Raw genomic sequence first — 15,353 nt, 5'->3', positions numbered from 1 at the left:
TTGCAATTTATGTTATTTAGAAATTTAGAATAAAATATAATTTTATATTAATGAAGAATTTGAAAAAAAATAAAATTTTGTATTACGTAAAGATTATAGAGTGATTATTTGCAAAAAGATAAAAGGATTTATATTATGAAATAAGAAAATAAGAATGAAATAGAAATAATAATATAATATTGAGGAGAGAGAAAATGATTCTTTTATAGAGAGTAAAATAGAGAATTGGGTTGGAGTTGGTTGTCTGAAAAAATAGAGAACTCTATATTTGGAGAGTAAAATAGAGGATTGGGTTGGAAATGCCCTAAAGATTCCCTCATCTTGTCTACAATGAAAGCTACACCCACCTTGACTCGGATATCCTCATTCCTAATCTTATCACTACTAGTATGTCCGTACATCAGTCTCAACATCCTCACTTCCGCAACTTGCATCTTCTGAACATGGAGTTCGTAAATGATCATCATTCCAGCCTATACAACAAAATCAGTCTAGTCGTCACTCTATAAAACTTATTTTAAGATAAGCCCGCTCCACCTCACCTGATAGCATTCACAATGATATACATCCATTAAAATTGATGGGTTTCAATAGAAAATCAAAAAAATATATATCACGAAAGAAGTATCCAATTTCAAGCTAAGAAAGAAGATTGGGCCAAATGAAGCCCCAACAAGGAGCCCAGAAAAACTGATTTTGTATGCCACATTTGAGGCCCAAATGAGTCCAAAAAAGTTGCTTTTGGTCCTGATATGAATGCCAAAGTACTGAAGAATCAAGCCCAAAAAGTTGCTCAAATAGGAAGTGTGATTTTGGAGTAAACAAAGTCGACTATTTTTGTTAGCTAGTTTTGAAAGTATTTTTTTTACTTCCTTCCCTGAATTAAAGTTTTTTAGTTAGATTTTCTATTTATTATTTTCATAAAAGTAAGATTCGAGACTTATGCTATTTGAGATAGATTTATTTTTATATTTAGGGATAATTTTGTTATTTTCAGAAGATATGATCGAAATATTATTTGAGATGTTTCTCCTCTTTATACATTTTTGTATGGTGATAATGGATTTATTTTACAAGTTACAAACTTATAAGCACAATATTTTAAGATTTAATATTAATTCTTTAAGTTGATAACTTTGATTTCTATTAAAGTAAATTAAAGAAGATAATTAGTCTTATACTAATTATTATTTATGATTACTTCAAAATAGGGGTCTAGATCACTTTTGATTTAAGTTTTTGAATTGACTCTATTGATATCATAATTAGTTTAAATCCGCTAATTTTAAATAATAAAACCAATTAGAATTTTTAGCACTTTGTCTTGAAATTTGGAGATTTTATCCTCAAATTTATCATATTTGGTAGTCATTTTACGTACTAAGTCATGTTATTACTTGTGTTCCTTTGATGCTTGCTAATCTTTTGCTAAACTTGCTTTCTCATGAATAATTTTTTTAAAGAAAATTATCTAATTATGTGACTTTAGAACTTTAACAATTATAAATATTTATCAACCAATACATAATTAAACAATCACTACATTAAATTGATTACGCAGTAAAAAATATGATACAAATTAAATTTCTTTAATAAAATTACAACTTTTATATCTTAATAAGTTTAGCACGGTCCTCTTGCAACTAATATCTATTTAGAAGAATGAACATATTGGTGTTTAGTTGTTACAAATGTTAACTTGTTTATCGGTATGAGTTGTGATGGAATGATTGAGATTCCTCTATCTTTAAACAGAAATCTTACATTTGAACTTCGAGAATAGAAAAACTCTCCATCTCAATAACTTTTTTCAGTAATTAGATTCAACCTAAAGCTTTAAAAATCAATAAATCACTATTTCTTAAACAAGTTATTTTCAAGTTCAACAAAATATGGTCATATTCTTTAATTTTTCTCCCATCAAACTAATACAAATCATTAAGATAGATAACATGAGATCAATGGAACAATACCACTCAATTCCATCCACAAATAAGCCATGAATCTTCAAATTTTTACAACATATTTAATTATTTTTTAAATTTTATTTGTGAGCTTATAATTTATGTATTATGAAGACATGTTCTTGGCTTATACTCTTAATAATACTAATTTGTAAGTGTATCCCATTATTAATTATTCCCTTAATGCAAGCATTTCTTTTCCAAAAATCTCATAAAATCTTTTTACAATCTCATCATTCCTTAAGGTATCCCACAAAATCTTTCTTCAACTCCTTAATTACATGAAATAATTCAATTCAATTAAGTAGTAACTAGTCCAATAATTAGCTCAAACATTATAAGGATCCATTAATAATGAACGAATTAATACACAAGAATTACTTACATCAAATTTAATATTTTATGTTTTAATAGTTTAATTTATTCATTGCTAATTTCTTTTATTATTAATATATAATTATCCTATAATTTTATTACTTAACACCTCTTGAATAAGAATGACTGTCATTAGTAATTACGTGAGTGAATCAAATAACCGACAGTAATTGTATGAAGAATATGTTTTTTAGATATAGTGAAAAGAGCAAATCAAACCATGATAGGTAACATAATCAAATACGATGGAATTAATATATGTGACGATCCAGAGAGTATGGAAGAAGCCATTCCTGAGGTGTCACGAAGAGCCTCGAGTATCTACCCATGTAGAACCGACATATGGTTGGACAATGGACATTCGAAAGAGACTTTACTCAGGGAAGACCGCTTTACCGCCGGAAGCAATCATAATGACCCTCGGGAGCTCAACAATCAATTTCAAACCGCAAGTCCACCTACTCCAATTGACTTTAGTCAAAGTATCATAACATATGCACGTGCTATGAAACAACTTTTTTCTATCAAGTAAGCTGGCGTTTCATAATAAGGCGACGATTCAACTTTTATGGCCTATAAAAGAATTAAATGGAAGCGTCATAGACAATAACAAACCACAACTTTGATGTTTTAGCTCTAAGAAAATGAACTTGATCGGTCTTAATTCATTTATATTAAATTTCTTTTTATAAATTTTACTGTTAATCAAAATGACAATTTTAATAAATTAATAATAATTACAAAAACATCATTATACATAAGAAATAATGCAATAATAAAGAATAAGAGAATAGGGAATTTGTTGGATCAAGTTGGGCTAGTTGGACGCGTTTGTGTCAATTAACAGCTGTTGATTGAAACACAGACAAAAGCAGCAGCAGAATGTATTACGCAAATCTATAATTTCATCTCCAATTGTTCCTCGTCCATTTCCCCAACAAAATTTTGTAGCCGCAGATTTCGAAATTTGACGAAGAATATATAATTTTTTTTTCTTAATTATGTTAAAAATATATAAAATTAAATAAATATTCATAATAAATTACATAACTTGCCTACGGTGGCTCCACCTATGGATGTGACTGCAGTGGCGTAGCTAAATGGTTGTCAAGGTTACATTTGAAAAAATATCGTATATATAAGTAAAATGATATACGAAATGATTAAATAACATATTTTGGACACCCTTAACACAACAAATTGTTATAGCCTAGTGATTTCAGATGCTTGGAATGAGATAGTGCTCACATATTTGAATCTCACTAGTATTATTTTTAAATATCGTTTGTGAAATTTCTGACTTGGGAATATATAGAGAATGTAATCACATTAAATATATAAACTTTTAATTTAGTATCAAAGAATATTGAACCGAATTCATGACCCCATTAGTCAATAAGTCCAATCTCAATTCCAATAATACTAATAAAGTAGTACATGAATATGTCAATAAATATATAGTACTATTAATTAATGCTTTCACCGAACAATCAATAAAAGTCGTAACTTTTGTTGTAGCATGGCTCCCACTTGAACTCAATTTGGTCCACGAATACAAATAACGATATCGTGAAATAATAAATATTTCTTCATTTATAATTTAAAATTTTATATATTCAACTAGTAAACATAACATCGTCTGTATGACGGATTATTTAACCCCTCAATATGAAGTTTTTTGACGTGAATTTAAATTTAGTGAAACGAATATCGAATATTGGAATATGGAAAAAAAGTTTTTGGACCATGAGGGTTCTTTCCAAAAACATGTCTTTCTCTATAGCACATGAGCTTTCTAATCACTGTCCACAAATCAATTAAAATTATTTAATTAGATTCTTTAGAAGACAATTACATACAGCTTGCTACAACTAAGGACAATGTTTTTTTCATCTATATTTTTTCACTCCATAAATAGCCCATTTTTGCCCCACACATTCTCATTATTACAAACAATAAAATAAAAAAATGGAACTTTTCCTTCATGACAGAAAAATTGTATTATCACAATTCTTGATTTTATGCATGATTATTGTTGTCTCATGTCGAGGTCCAGTGTATAAACCTCCAGAAATCGAAAAATTAACCGATCATTTTAGTCGATTATCGGTTAATCAGAGTTATAATGTGTTTTATGGAGGTTCTAATATTCATATGACAAATAATGGATCAAGTGCTGAAATTATTTTAGATAAATCTTCAGGTACACTACAACAATTTCATTTTTTAAAATAGTTTATAACTTAGATAAATTATTAATAACTTTTTTTATTTATTTTGTCACTCCACAGGTTCTGGACTAATCTCTAAAGAGAAATATTACTATGGTTTCTTTAATGCTGCACTAAAATTGCCTGCTCATTTTACATCAGGAGTTGTAGTTGCCTTTTATGTAAGTTTTCATTTATACACACTTCAATTAATTTTACGATGTATTTGTTATGTTCCACCAACAGTATCTAGTAACTATGTTCGTCAAAACGTGGGTGGATATGAAAAATAATCATGATCTAATAAACATGAAATTTCCTGATTCTCAACTTACTTCATGCATGCCGGTAATTAGTACTCCCTATGTCCCTATTCGAAGTACGACTTTTGAAATTTGTGATTTAAAAACAAGCTATAAAAGTTTTTGTGGCTATAAATTATCTCGTAAAGTATATCTTTTTTTTCTTTCCAATTTTCAGATGTCAAATTCAGATGTGTTTCCACACAACCATGATGAAATAGACTTTGAATTGCTTGGACATGAGAAGAGAAGGGATTGGGTTTTGCAGACAAATCTTTATGGAAATGGAAGTGTTCACACTGGAAGAGAAGAAAAATTCTACCTATGGTTTGATCCAACTTTGGATTTTCATGACTATACCATCCTTTGGAACAATCATCATATAGTGTAAGTCCGTTGTTTCAATTTATTTGTCTGATTTTCAAGACAAAGTCATGCGTAGAGGATTATTGACTAAGTTTATTTATTATTGAGAGAGAATAGCCCATGAAATGATCATAACTCGTCTAAGTTTAAGTTGATTATTGACTCGCTTATTTATTAACTCAATCCATTTCGGAAGAATAGACATCTCTCCAACTAAGCTACACCCCATTATGTTTGGAACTATATATACTTTTATCTACTTGGATTCAAAAGTTGACAATTTTGTTGTAAATTTCAACAGATTTCTTGTGGACAATGTACCAATAAGAGAAGTGGTTCACAACACAGCAATCTCTTCAGTTTACCCATCAAAGCCAATGTCAATTATAGTGACAATATGGGATGGATCAGAATGGGCAACACATGGAGGAAAATACCCTGTAAACTACAATTATGCACCTTTTATAACAACAATGAAAGGAATAGAATTAGAAGGTTGTATAAAGCAACAACAAAATAATACTAATTCTTCTTCAATATTAACTCCTACATGTTCTAAGAGAAGTAGTACTTCAAGTTTAGACCCTGTTGATGGAGAAGGATTTATGAAATTATCATCACAACAGATGGCAGGATTGGATTGGGCTAGGAGAAAACATATGTTTTACTCATATTGTCAAGATACTAAGAGATACAAAGTTCTACCACCAGAGTGCAATGCTACATAGTCTATTTGACTAAAATAAGATGATCTAGTGGACAAAGCATACCGTGTTAGTAAGGACGACTCTTCCCATATAGAGGAACATCTATTTGACCTAATTCTTTCTATGATGTAAAAAAATTGTTGATCCGAGTTCCTAACTTGTTCAAGAATCTTAGTTAGTGGTATTCAAATGAAAGATTAATATTTTTTTCCTTTATATTTTTTGAGTTTGCTAGTTATATATATCAAGTAATAAAATGTTTTTATTTTGTTTATAATTGTGGTGTTTGGATTAACTTTAAAAATTTCCTCTCTAAGATTTAAGTGTGCCTTACAATAATTGAACTTGATTTTATAAAATATAGGCTATTATTGCATTAATCATATACTCCCTCTGCCCACTTTTAATTGTCATGTTGTGTTTTTCAAAAATCAATTTGACTAATTTTCAAAGATATATTAGATTACATTAATTCGATATTTTAAATAAAAAATTTAGATATTCAAAAACTATACGAAAAGTACCGTAAATTGTAATTTTTCTAAAAAAAAGAAAACTATGACAATTAAAAGTGGACGGGGAGTATCATTCTCCAAATATTATGAACCATAATGGGCATACATAAACATTAAGTTTCAGTACATTTGTTTCCACCAAATACTCTTTATTACCTAGCCTATCTAACTGGAATCAAGCTTACTATATATGATGGAAATAGCAAACTTGTTCATATCATTCTAGTCAAATGGCTCAAACCACCTGATGGATTCCTCAAATTCAGTATGTAGTTAAGGAAATCATAAATAGTATCTGGTTATGTCATTCTCTAGCCTCTTGAGGTCGTTTGGTTCGTGGGATAAACATAATAATTCCGACATAATACTAGAATTTATTTATCTCTCACCGTTTGAACTAAAATACTGAGATTTTATTCGATGAAAAAGGTGAGATAAAATATTCTCATTGGATATCATTGCTAATCCCATCACACATACCAAACGAATATTTTTTTTGTAATGGGAAACATCATCCCTTTTTGTTATTTGGTTTTACAAGATGATGCCTACTTCAATCTTAGTGCTTTTGGCAATGAAAATATGATGCATTTCGTAAAAGAGAGCGCCACAGTACGGACTGATAAAAATAAACTGTGCGCCTGAACTAATAAGACAAGAATTGTCAAAGAAAACTCAAGATACAGATTTGAAACATCAAGAAGCCACCAGGAAAGAAGTTTGTGCAGCCACACAAATCTGAGTCTCCACCATCTTAGTATTTCCACAAAAAAGATGGGACTGCAAAACACAATTAATATGATTCAACCCTAATGCAGGGACCAGAGATTTACATTGTCCGAAATACTTGCAGCCTTATGTTATGGCCACCCCGTGACTTGCAGACTCTAGGTTACTACTACCAATCTCAGAAATGGATTCACTTGACAAGGAAATCTTATTGAATTGAGTTAAGAGTAGAAGGTTCAAGCAAGGGATGTGGATTGAATCCGAGTTCGGGACAAAGAGGTGGCCTTCTTCACCTCAGAACAAGGAACAAATAGAATTCCATTTCAAAGAAATGCCAAAGATGTAAAAATGCGGATCAATTATGAGACTACAAACATAAAACAGAACAAACTGCCTGAGTATAGTAGGAAACTAGAAGCACCTAATAGCCAAACAACTGAGAATGTTATTCATGCAAGGAGGTCATGGCAAAGGGCCAACTATTCTCCTAAACCGAAGATGGTGTGAAGATTTGACCATATACACTCCAAAGGTTGTTAAAGCATGCTAGCAAAAGGTCGAAACAAATGATTGTTATCTAACAGATGCTACATATATTTGTCTGTGTATAATGTTTAACTATTCATACATATATCAAACTCCGCCAGGAGCAGCAAAAGAGTTTTCAAGTTCTTATTTCTTGATAACTGAGAGTTGACCTACGTTTGGCCTTTTCTACTCTGTCTGTGTATAAATAGTAGGACATGCACTGCTTCTATGTCAAAGAAGCATTTCTATATCCAACTTACTAAAGAAAGAATAAAGCAAGTCATAGTATGAAAAGGGAACCTTTTCTTCACCAAGCACCACAAACATGCATATGGCTAGTGTCGAACAAAAACAGACAAATAATTTACAAGAACCAATAGATAATAAACAACATTTCAATCCCTCATAAACTAGGGTTCTCTACGAATTGTATATACTGTTCAGGTCTCATACTACTACTAGAAAACCATTATTTCAAGGCAAATAAGGCTGTTCCATCTCAAACTAATCTGTACATGGTAACTTATGAGAGCTAAAGAGAATCAAAATAGTGTATTGGGACCATAACAGACTATTTCACAATCCAATTTCAGTAGAACTATTGAATATCAAATTTTTTGATGTTGCAGGATAATGATAATCTCTATAGTTCTTCGCAATGACAGAAGGACAATGTTAATGTCTAAAGCTATGTTCTCTATCAGCAAAATGAACTTTATCGAAATCATGTTAGGGTTTATTCAGCAGAAATCAACAGGATCAAGCAAATGGACCACTGTATAACATAAGTTCTAATTTTGCATTGAAAAAACATATTTCACTGCATACATAACATAGAATCATTCCACTGTAGAACAACTACATTACGGTTAATCAAAATCCAAAACTTACTCAGATAGCTTTAATGGTAAATAGATAATAATAATAATCCCTAAACCGAAACCATACTCAAAATTGCATAGCACCAATAGCAATAGAACAGATACCGTAAATTAACGGTAAGATTTCTGGAACCTAGAACGAGCACCACGACCACCAAACTTCTTAGGCTCACAACGTCTAGGATCAGCAACAAGCAAAGTCCTATCGTATCGAATCAGAATATCCTTAATCTCCTTCTTCGTCTGCTCATCAACATACTTCTGGTAGAAAGCAACAAGAGCCTTTGCAATTGACTGACGAATAGCGTAGATCTGAGAAGTATGACCTCCTCCTTTCACGCGGATTCTCATGTCAACTCCGGCGAATCGTTGACGACCTAGAAGGAGGATTGGCTCGAAAGCTTTGTATCGGAGAATCTCCGGCTGAACAAGCTCGATAGGAACTCCGTTGATTTTGATCAAACCACGACCACGCTTGCAGTGTGTCACCGCCACCGCCGTCTTCTTCCGCCCGAAACATTGCACGGACTCCACTGTCGCCGGTGCCGCCTGCATTTTAGCTGCTTTGTTTGGTTTTGCTTACTCTGATGGCCAAAGTCGAAAATTTCTCTGAGGTTTTAGCTATGGAGGAATAAAATAGCTTATGTATTATGAGAATTAGGGTTTTGTATTGGGCTCATGGAGTAAATAGGCCCACTGGTTGATGTGCTCATTAAAGCTTTTGGGCCCTTGTGGTTAGGACTTAGGGGAAACTCGTTAAAATTGAAGTAATTATAGTATCATTTTGGGAAAATACATAAAATTCTCCTGGTCTTGGCAGCAAAACTAATTTTGACACTTTAACTTGATGGATAATTATTTATCCCATAACATATTTTTAAGTGAATTAAAATACACCCAAGTCGCTGACATGGCAAGTCAAAAAAATAAAAGTGTATTTATACAAAAAAAAAATTAAAGAGAAAAAGAATAAGTGGGCCTCCATTATTTTCTTTTTAGCCAATAATCTTTTTTTTTCTTCATCTCTTCATACCCTACCACCCCCGCCCTTAGTACCACCAACCCCAGCCCCACCTCCCGCCCCTTCATCTTCCTCACACCCAATCCACCCCTTTTTTTTTCTTCTTCTTTGTTGAACTTTCCATTTTTTTTTCTCCTTCAAGATGCCCCCATCCCACCCTCATTTCCTTTCTATCAGTAAAACCCAACAAATGTGATGAACAAAGAAAAAATAGAAAAATCATCGATTTGTTCTTGCTTCAAATTAAAATTAGTATTTATGGCAATGTTTGAATGTGATGAACTAAACTCTTTTTAATGAAAATTTATAATTTTTTCATCTCAAATTAAATTTTCAGGTGTTATTATTTGTTTGTTTTGATTATGTGTCTTAAAAATTGAATGTGTTTTTGTGAGAATGGTTTTGAGATTTTGAATCTCTTTCAACTGAAAATTTGTTCTTTTTTGAGATTATTTTTCTTATAATCATGGATTAATTCTTATTTTTGAGATTATTTTTTACTTTCTAAAATTGTGAATAAATAAAAAGAAACAAAAAAAGAATTAAAAATAAAATTTAAATAATGTTTAATGTGGTGTTGATGTGGCGCTGGTGTATCAATGACATGACGCGTGTGGAATGCACTTGCCATTGTGAGACTGGTATTATAATATTAGGGTGTATTTTAATTCACTTCAAAAGAGATTAGGGGGTAAACAATTACCCGTAAAGTTAAAGTGTTAAGTAAGTTTTGTAGCCAAGTTCAGGGGGGATTTTTATATATTTTCTCTATCCTTTTTTTGACTACTTATTTTGTTGGTTTATTTACATTCAGACGATTAACATGAATTCACATTATTATTTCTCTACTTTTTTGTTAACTTACAGAAATTTCACTAGTTTAGGTGCTAATTACTTAGATTGATGCTAATTTGTAATATCACAAATCCTACTAGATTTTGGACTTCGAATACATGTATCTGACGCGTCCAAATTCATGTATCTCAAATATATAAGGTCATATAATTTATATAAGTCTTTTGGTCTGTGAGACCTGCTCTGATACCAATTGAAAGTTAAGGGGTGTATGTGTGCGGGGGGGGGGGTGGAGTTAAAAAATCCATTCAGACCGTATATGGTAAGAAAAAATGCAATAAGTAAAAGACTCAAAGAGTTTTTATACTGGTTTGAAACACCGATGTGGTGCCTACTTCCAGTCCCATTGGGTTACAAGCATTTCCTTAAAAGCTTGATGAGAACTAGGGTGTTACAAAGTGTTACAATTGAGAGCCATGTCTGATATGCAAATAAGATCTCCTTCTTTGACACAATCTCTACTTGTATAACCTACACTTAGATCTTTCTTTCTCCTTTATTTTCATTTGTTCACTCAAGTGTGTACAAAGTTTTATTAAAGATAAAAGAAGATTACAATATAAGCTCAAGTGAAGTGCGTACTTCATAACTAAGTTTAAATAGATAGGCTTATGCTCTAGTAAGGAAAACTCAAGAGTGTTTATCTCAATAAAGGATATTGACAGATTCCTTGATTGAGGCGATTTGCTAAATCATGTCCATATTAGATATGTGCATGATAAAATCGCTTGACTTCCTTCTTTGTGAAATCTACTCGATTATTCTCCACTGACTTTTCTTCTTTCCCTTTGAAGCTTGCTTGATTCTTGGCAGGACTGTTGATTATTGATTTTTTCATATCAATCAAGATATGCTTGTCTTTGAAGCTTGCGTGATTCTTGGCATAATTGTTGAAACTTGATTTCATCATATCAATCAAGCGAATCTCTTACTCATTGTCTTTCCTTTCTTTGGTTGCTTTAGTGATCAAGACATATATCTCTTTTCTTCTTTGTGCTTTACGTTTGGTTCTTTTTGATGTCTTTACCTGCGAAGAGTATGAATAATTGTTTAAGTGTCGTTTATCAAAATCAACTATGGAGTTAAAAATATAATGACTGACTTTTTTTTGTTATATATAAATGAGAGAAAATAATTTTCTCTCCATTCATTTTTACTTGTGCATGATATTACAAATAAATGTCCAACAATACTTGTCTAATTTAGATGAGTTATTTACCCATTCGTGTCCATTTTACCTTTGCTATTAGATTCTATTCAATATCTAATACATTTCTCAAAACATTAATATTACCCTTATTATTTATTATTTCTTAAGGTATGTACCATGTCAACAACAAACAACTATAGTTATTAAGTTGAGAACTTTGAGTTTCGGGATCTTATTTTGAAACTTTTAATTGGGATTTCACATTTGGAAGTGAAGTTGTCTTCTCCTCGTGTCTTAGCTTCGCTGCCCAGAAAGAGGTAAAAAATTTGTCCCTAGCTTTGTCTAGTTTGATTTTAGTTGTCCTGTGCTTGCCGTTTATGTTTTCTTAGTTATGTCTCAACATTCTTCATATTAAAATTGGGTGAAATTGATGACTGTTTTACCTAAATTTCTCCGTTTAGGTTGAAATTAGGTTGTTTGTTTGTTCACTAAATATCAATGCATTTCAGTCTATTGAGTTTGTTTATATTCTCGTCATTTATCTGGCAGTGTTCATAAAGTTGGTTAAGCCTTGATTTAACATGTCTTTGTTTAATCTTGTTTTGGATCGTTGTATTTGACTTTCTTAGCTCGTTATCTCCTTTAGTTTATGATGTGTTTGAGGTCCTTTTCTTATATGTTTAAATTTCAACTGTTGTTAATCCACCTTTGTCCAAAGTTTTTTATGCTCAGTATATCTTAATAGGTTGTCTCAAATATTATGTTTATTCAAGCTTTGGTTCAACTGTTCTTCACTCATTCTGATGCATGTTTCTTCACATTTTTGATTTTTTAAGAGTCATTTGGTCAAGTTCTGCTTTGAATAGAGTCTTGTCACGTCCTTACCATTTGCTTGGAGTCTTATTTTCTCACCCCGTGCCAGCAGCATGGGGCCCAATATATATTACTCTTTCTGTTTTAATTTATTTATGTGATATATGTGAAATTTGAAGTTAATCAATTTCTTAACTTGTTTTTATATATTAGAGTTAATCAATTTTTTTTATATTTATATATATATATATATAGAGAGAGAGAGAGAGAGAGACAGAGAGAGAGAGATTTTAAGTTGCTAATTATTGTAATTTATAGTATTTTTTACGTAATTTTCATATAATATATATTACTCCTTTTGTGTTGATCATGTGATACAAATGAAGTTTCAAAAGTCAATCATTTTTTTATATAATTTTTTTTTTGATATTTAAGTTATCAATTATTGTGATTTACAATATATTTTATATAATATCTCTATCTCTTTATCCCAATTTATGTGGTATAGATGAAATTTTGAGAGTTAACAAAATCTTTTTATATATTTTCAAATATTTTGAAGCTATTAATTATTATGATTTATAATATTTTTTGCATAATTTTTTAATATATATAAAGTGATAAAAGACAAATTTTAAAAAAAGAAAACTTTAAATTGCCAAACTACCCCTGACTACAAGCATGCATGTTGAAACTTGAGAAGTTATTCAAAATTTTATATGATTTTCAAAAATATTTTAAGTTATTAATTACTGTGATTTATAATTTTTTAAGCGATTTTGAAGTAATATATATTATTTCGTTCTCCCAATTTATGCGGCATAGATATAATTTCAAAAATTAATCATTTTTATGTCTTTTAAATATTTTAAATTGTTAATTATTGTAAATTGTAGTAGCTTTTACGTAGTTTTTAAATCATTTTTGTTACTTCTCATGTCCCAATTTATGTGGTATTGATATAATTTCGAGAGTCAGCCAATTTTGTTTATGTCTTTTAAATTTCTAAGTTGTTAATTATTGTGATTTATAATACTTTTTACGTCATTGTCAAATAATAGATGTCATTTCCTCTAACCCATTTTATGTGTCAGTCATAGAATTTTGAAAGTCAAATGATTTTTTTATATTACTTTTAAATATTTTAACTTATTAATTATTATGATTTAAAGTATTATTACTGTAATTTTCAAATATATAACAGGCTAAAACAGAAATGTAAGACAAAATTAAAAGGAAAAAAGTGCGGAATTAATGATCGATTAATATGATGCAAATGAAATTTGAAGAGGCAGCTAAGTGTTGTATATATTATTTTTTTCAAAATTAAGTTGTTAATTATAGTGACTTATAGTACTATTGTGCTTTTAACATCATTTTTATAAATAACACATGTTTCTTCTTTTATCCCAATTTATGTGGCACCATAGTATTTAGAGAGTTAATCATTTTTTATATGATTTTTCAATATTTGAATTCAATAATTATAATAATTTATAGTACTTTTTATATAAACTTTAAATAATATATGTTATTTCTTCTATCCTAATTTATGTGACATTAATAGAATTTCGAGTGTCGATAATTTTTTAATACTATTTTTAAATATCAGTAATGAACAATCATATTATCATTTAAATTTAGCCTTAGTAATGAAATATGAAGTATTAAATTTTATTCTACTTGATCTCAAACACAATAACAAAGAAAGCCTAAAATAACTACAAATGAATACTAAATATGTCTACAAAAAAAAAAGAATACTAAATATTATTGATGGGACGTGTGGGTCTGAGTAAGTACTAACATCAACACTTTTATGCCTTTAAGGCATTGAAAAAAGCCTCACATTTCAATATATTTACCATTATGTACTAGTGGTTTGTTGTAAAAAGGTACAAAAGAAGGGGTAAATAAAACTTTGAAAAAGTATTGCATTATCAACAAAAGGACACAATAGGAATTAGAGGGAAAAAAAATCATGAAACGCACAATTTCCAAAGCAAATTGTATAAGCATTCACAGCAAAGTATAAAGCAGAATTAGATAGTAACTTACCAAAGTACCCTTGTCCAGGAAGCAAGCATGTTGACGCTTCCTAGACTCTTCTATATATTAGTAAAATATATTCTTTTCTCCTCAAAATTTGAAATATATGAACATGTTAAGTGTATATTTGTTACCTCACTGATGTTTGGTTAGTTTAGATATTTGCTTCATATGTATTTGATGATCTCATGAAGAATATTCAATTCAAATTCGCCTTGAAGATTCTATTTTTGATTCATAGTGCACTTTATTTTTCCTCTTGAATCTAATACCCCATTTTCTGTACATTTGAATTGTCTCCCGTTGCATTTATTTCGTTGGGCTAGATCCCAACACTCTTTGAGTCAGCCTTATTAGTATTCAAAGGAAAGAAAGCTGATGAACAAAGTTGGAAGCTAATGTACATGGTGAAAGGGAAGCTAAAATGCAGTGATCAAATTGGGACTTTTATAAAATTTCCAGCAATAACGAGCCAAAAGCAATAAATAATAAGCTCAAGAGGAAGGAAAATGGGCTAAGACCCATTTTATTTCAGCTAAATTCATTTTAGAAATTAGGACAAAAAGAATTTGGGTCAAATGCCCTAAATCCATAGAAGTAGGCCTAAATATTGACCTAGGCAAACATAAATGGGAAAATTGTATATAATAGCAAACTATTAATTCAAATTAAATGCTATAAAAATAGTTTGATTTAATTGTATCTCATAGCAAACTGTTGCTATTTCACCTCTCTCCTGGTGAATCTCGCTCGCCACTCTCGTTCTCTCCCTCGCCTCTCTCATTTTTTATACAAACGCAAGTGTATAAAGTGCGTTTGTGTTTGTATAAAGCGAGAGAAAATTGTATATATACATATATTTTCGTTCCCCTCTCCCAGATCTCGCTC

General features: G+C 30.5%; 2 protein-coding genes across 2 annotated transcripts; one reads left to right on the top strand and one right to left on the bottom strand.

The window, feature by feature from the left end:
- The first annotated feature begins 4,270 nt into the window (after window positions 1-4,270).
- On the top strand, window positions 4,271-6,175 carry LOC102588714 (probable xyloglucan endotransglucosylase/hydrolase protein 33). The gene is made up of 4 exons (XM_006355917.2): window positions 4,271-4,542; window positions 4,631-4,731; window positions 5,030-5,238; window positions 5,519-6,175. Exons 1-4 carry the CDS (start codon window positions 4,308-4,310, stop codon window positions 5,943-5,945), a joined length of 972 nt encoding a protein of 323 aa, XP_006355979.2. The 5' UTR covers window positions 4,271-4,307; the 3' UTR covers window positions 5,946-6,175.
- A 2,301-nt stretch (window positions 6,176-8,476) lies between these two features.
- LOC102588385 (40S ribosomal protein S16) lies at window positions 8,477-9,216 on the bottom strand. Its single transcript, XM_006355916.2, has one exon. The coding sequence runs from the start codon at window positions 9,130-9,132 to the stop codon at window positions 8,689-8,691; it is 444 nt and encodes a 147-aa protein (XP_006355978.1). The 5' UTR covers window positions 9,133-9,216; the 3' UTR covers window positions 8,477-8,688.
- Window positions 9,217-15,353: the final 6,137 nt, after the last annotated feature.

The sequence above is a fragment of the Solanum tuberosum genome, unplaced genomic scaffold (genome assembly GCF_000226075.1).
Source record: "Solanum tuberosum cultivar DM 1-3 516 R44 unplaced genomic scaffold, SolTub_3.0 scf00210, whole genome shotgun sequence".
In the NCBI taxonomy this organism is placed as follows: Eukaryota; Viridiplantae; Streptophyta; class Magnoliopsida; order Solanales; family Solanaceae; genus Solanum; species Solanum tuberosum.
This window is presented reverse-complemented; position numbering and strand designations above follow the sequence as displayed.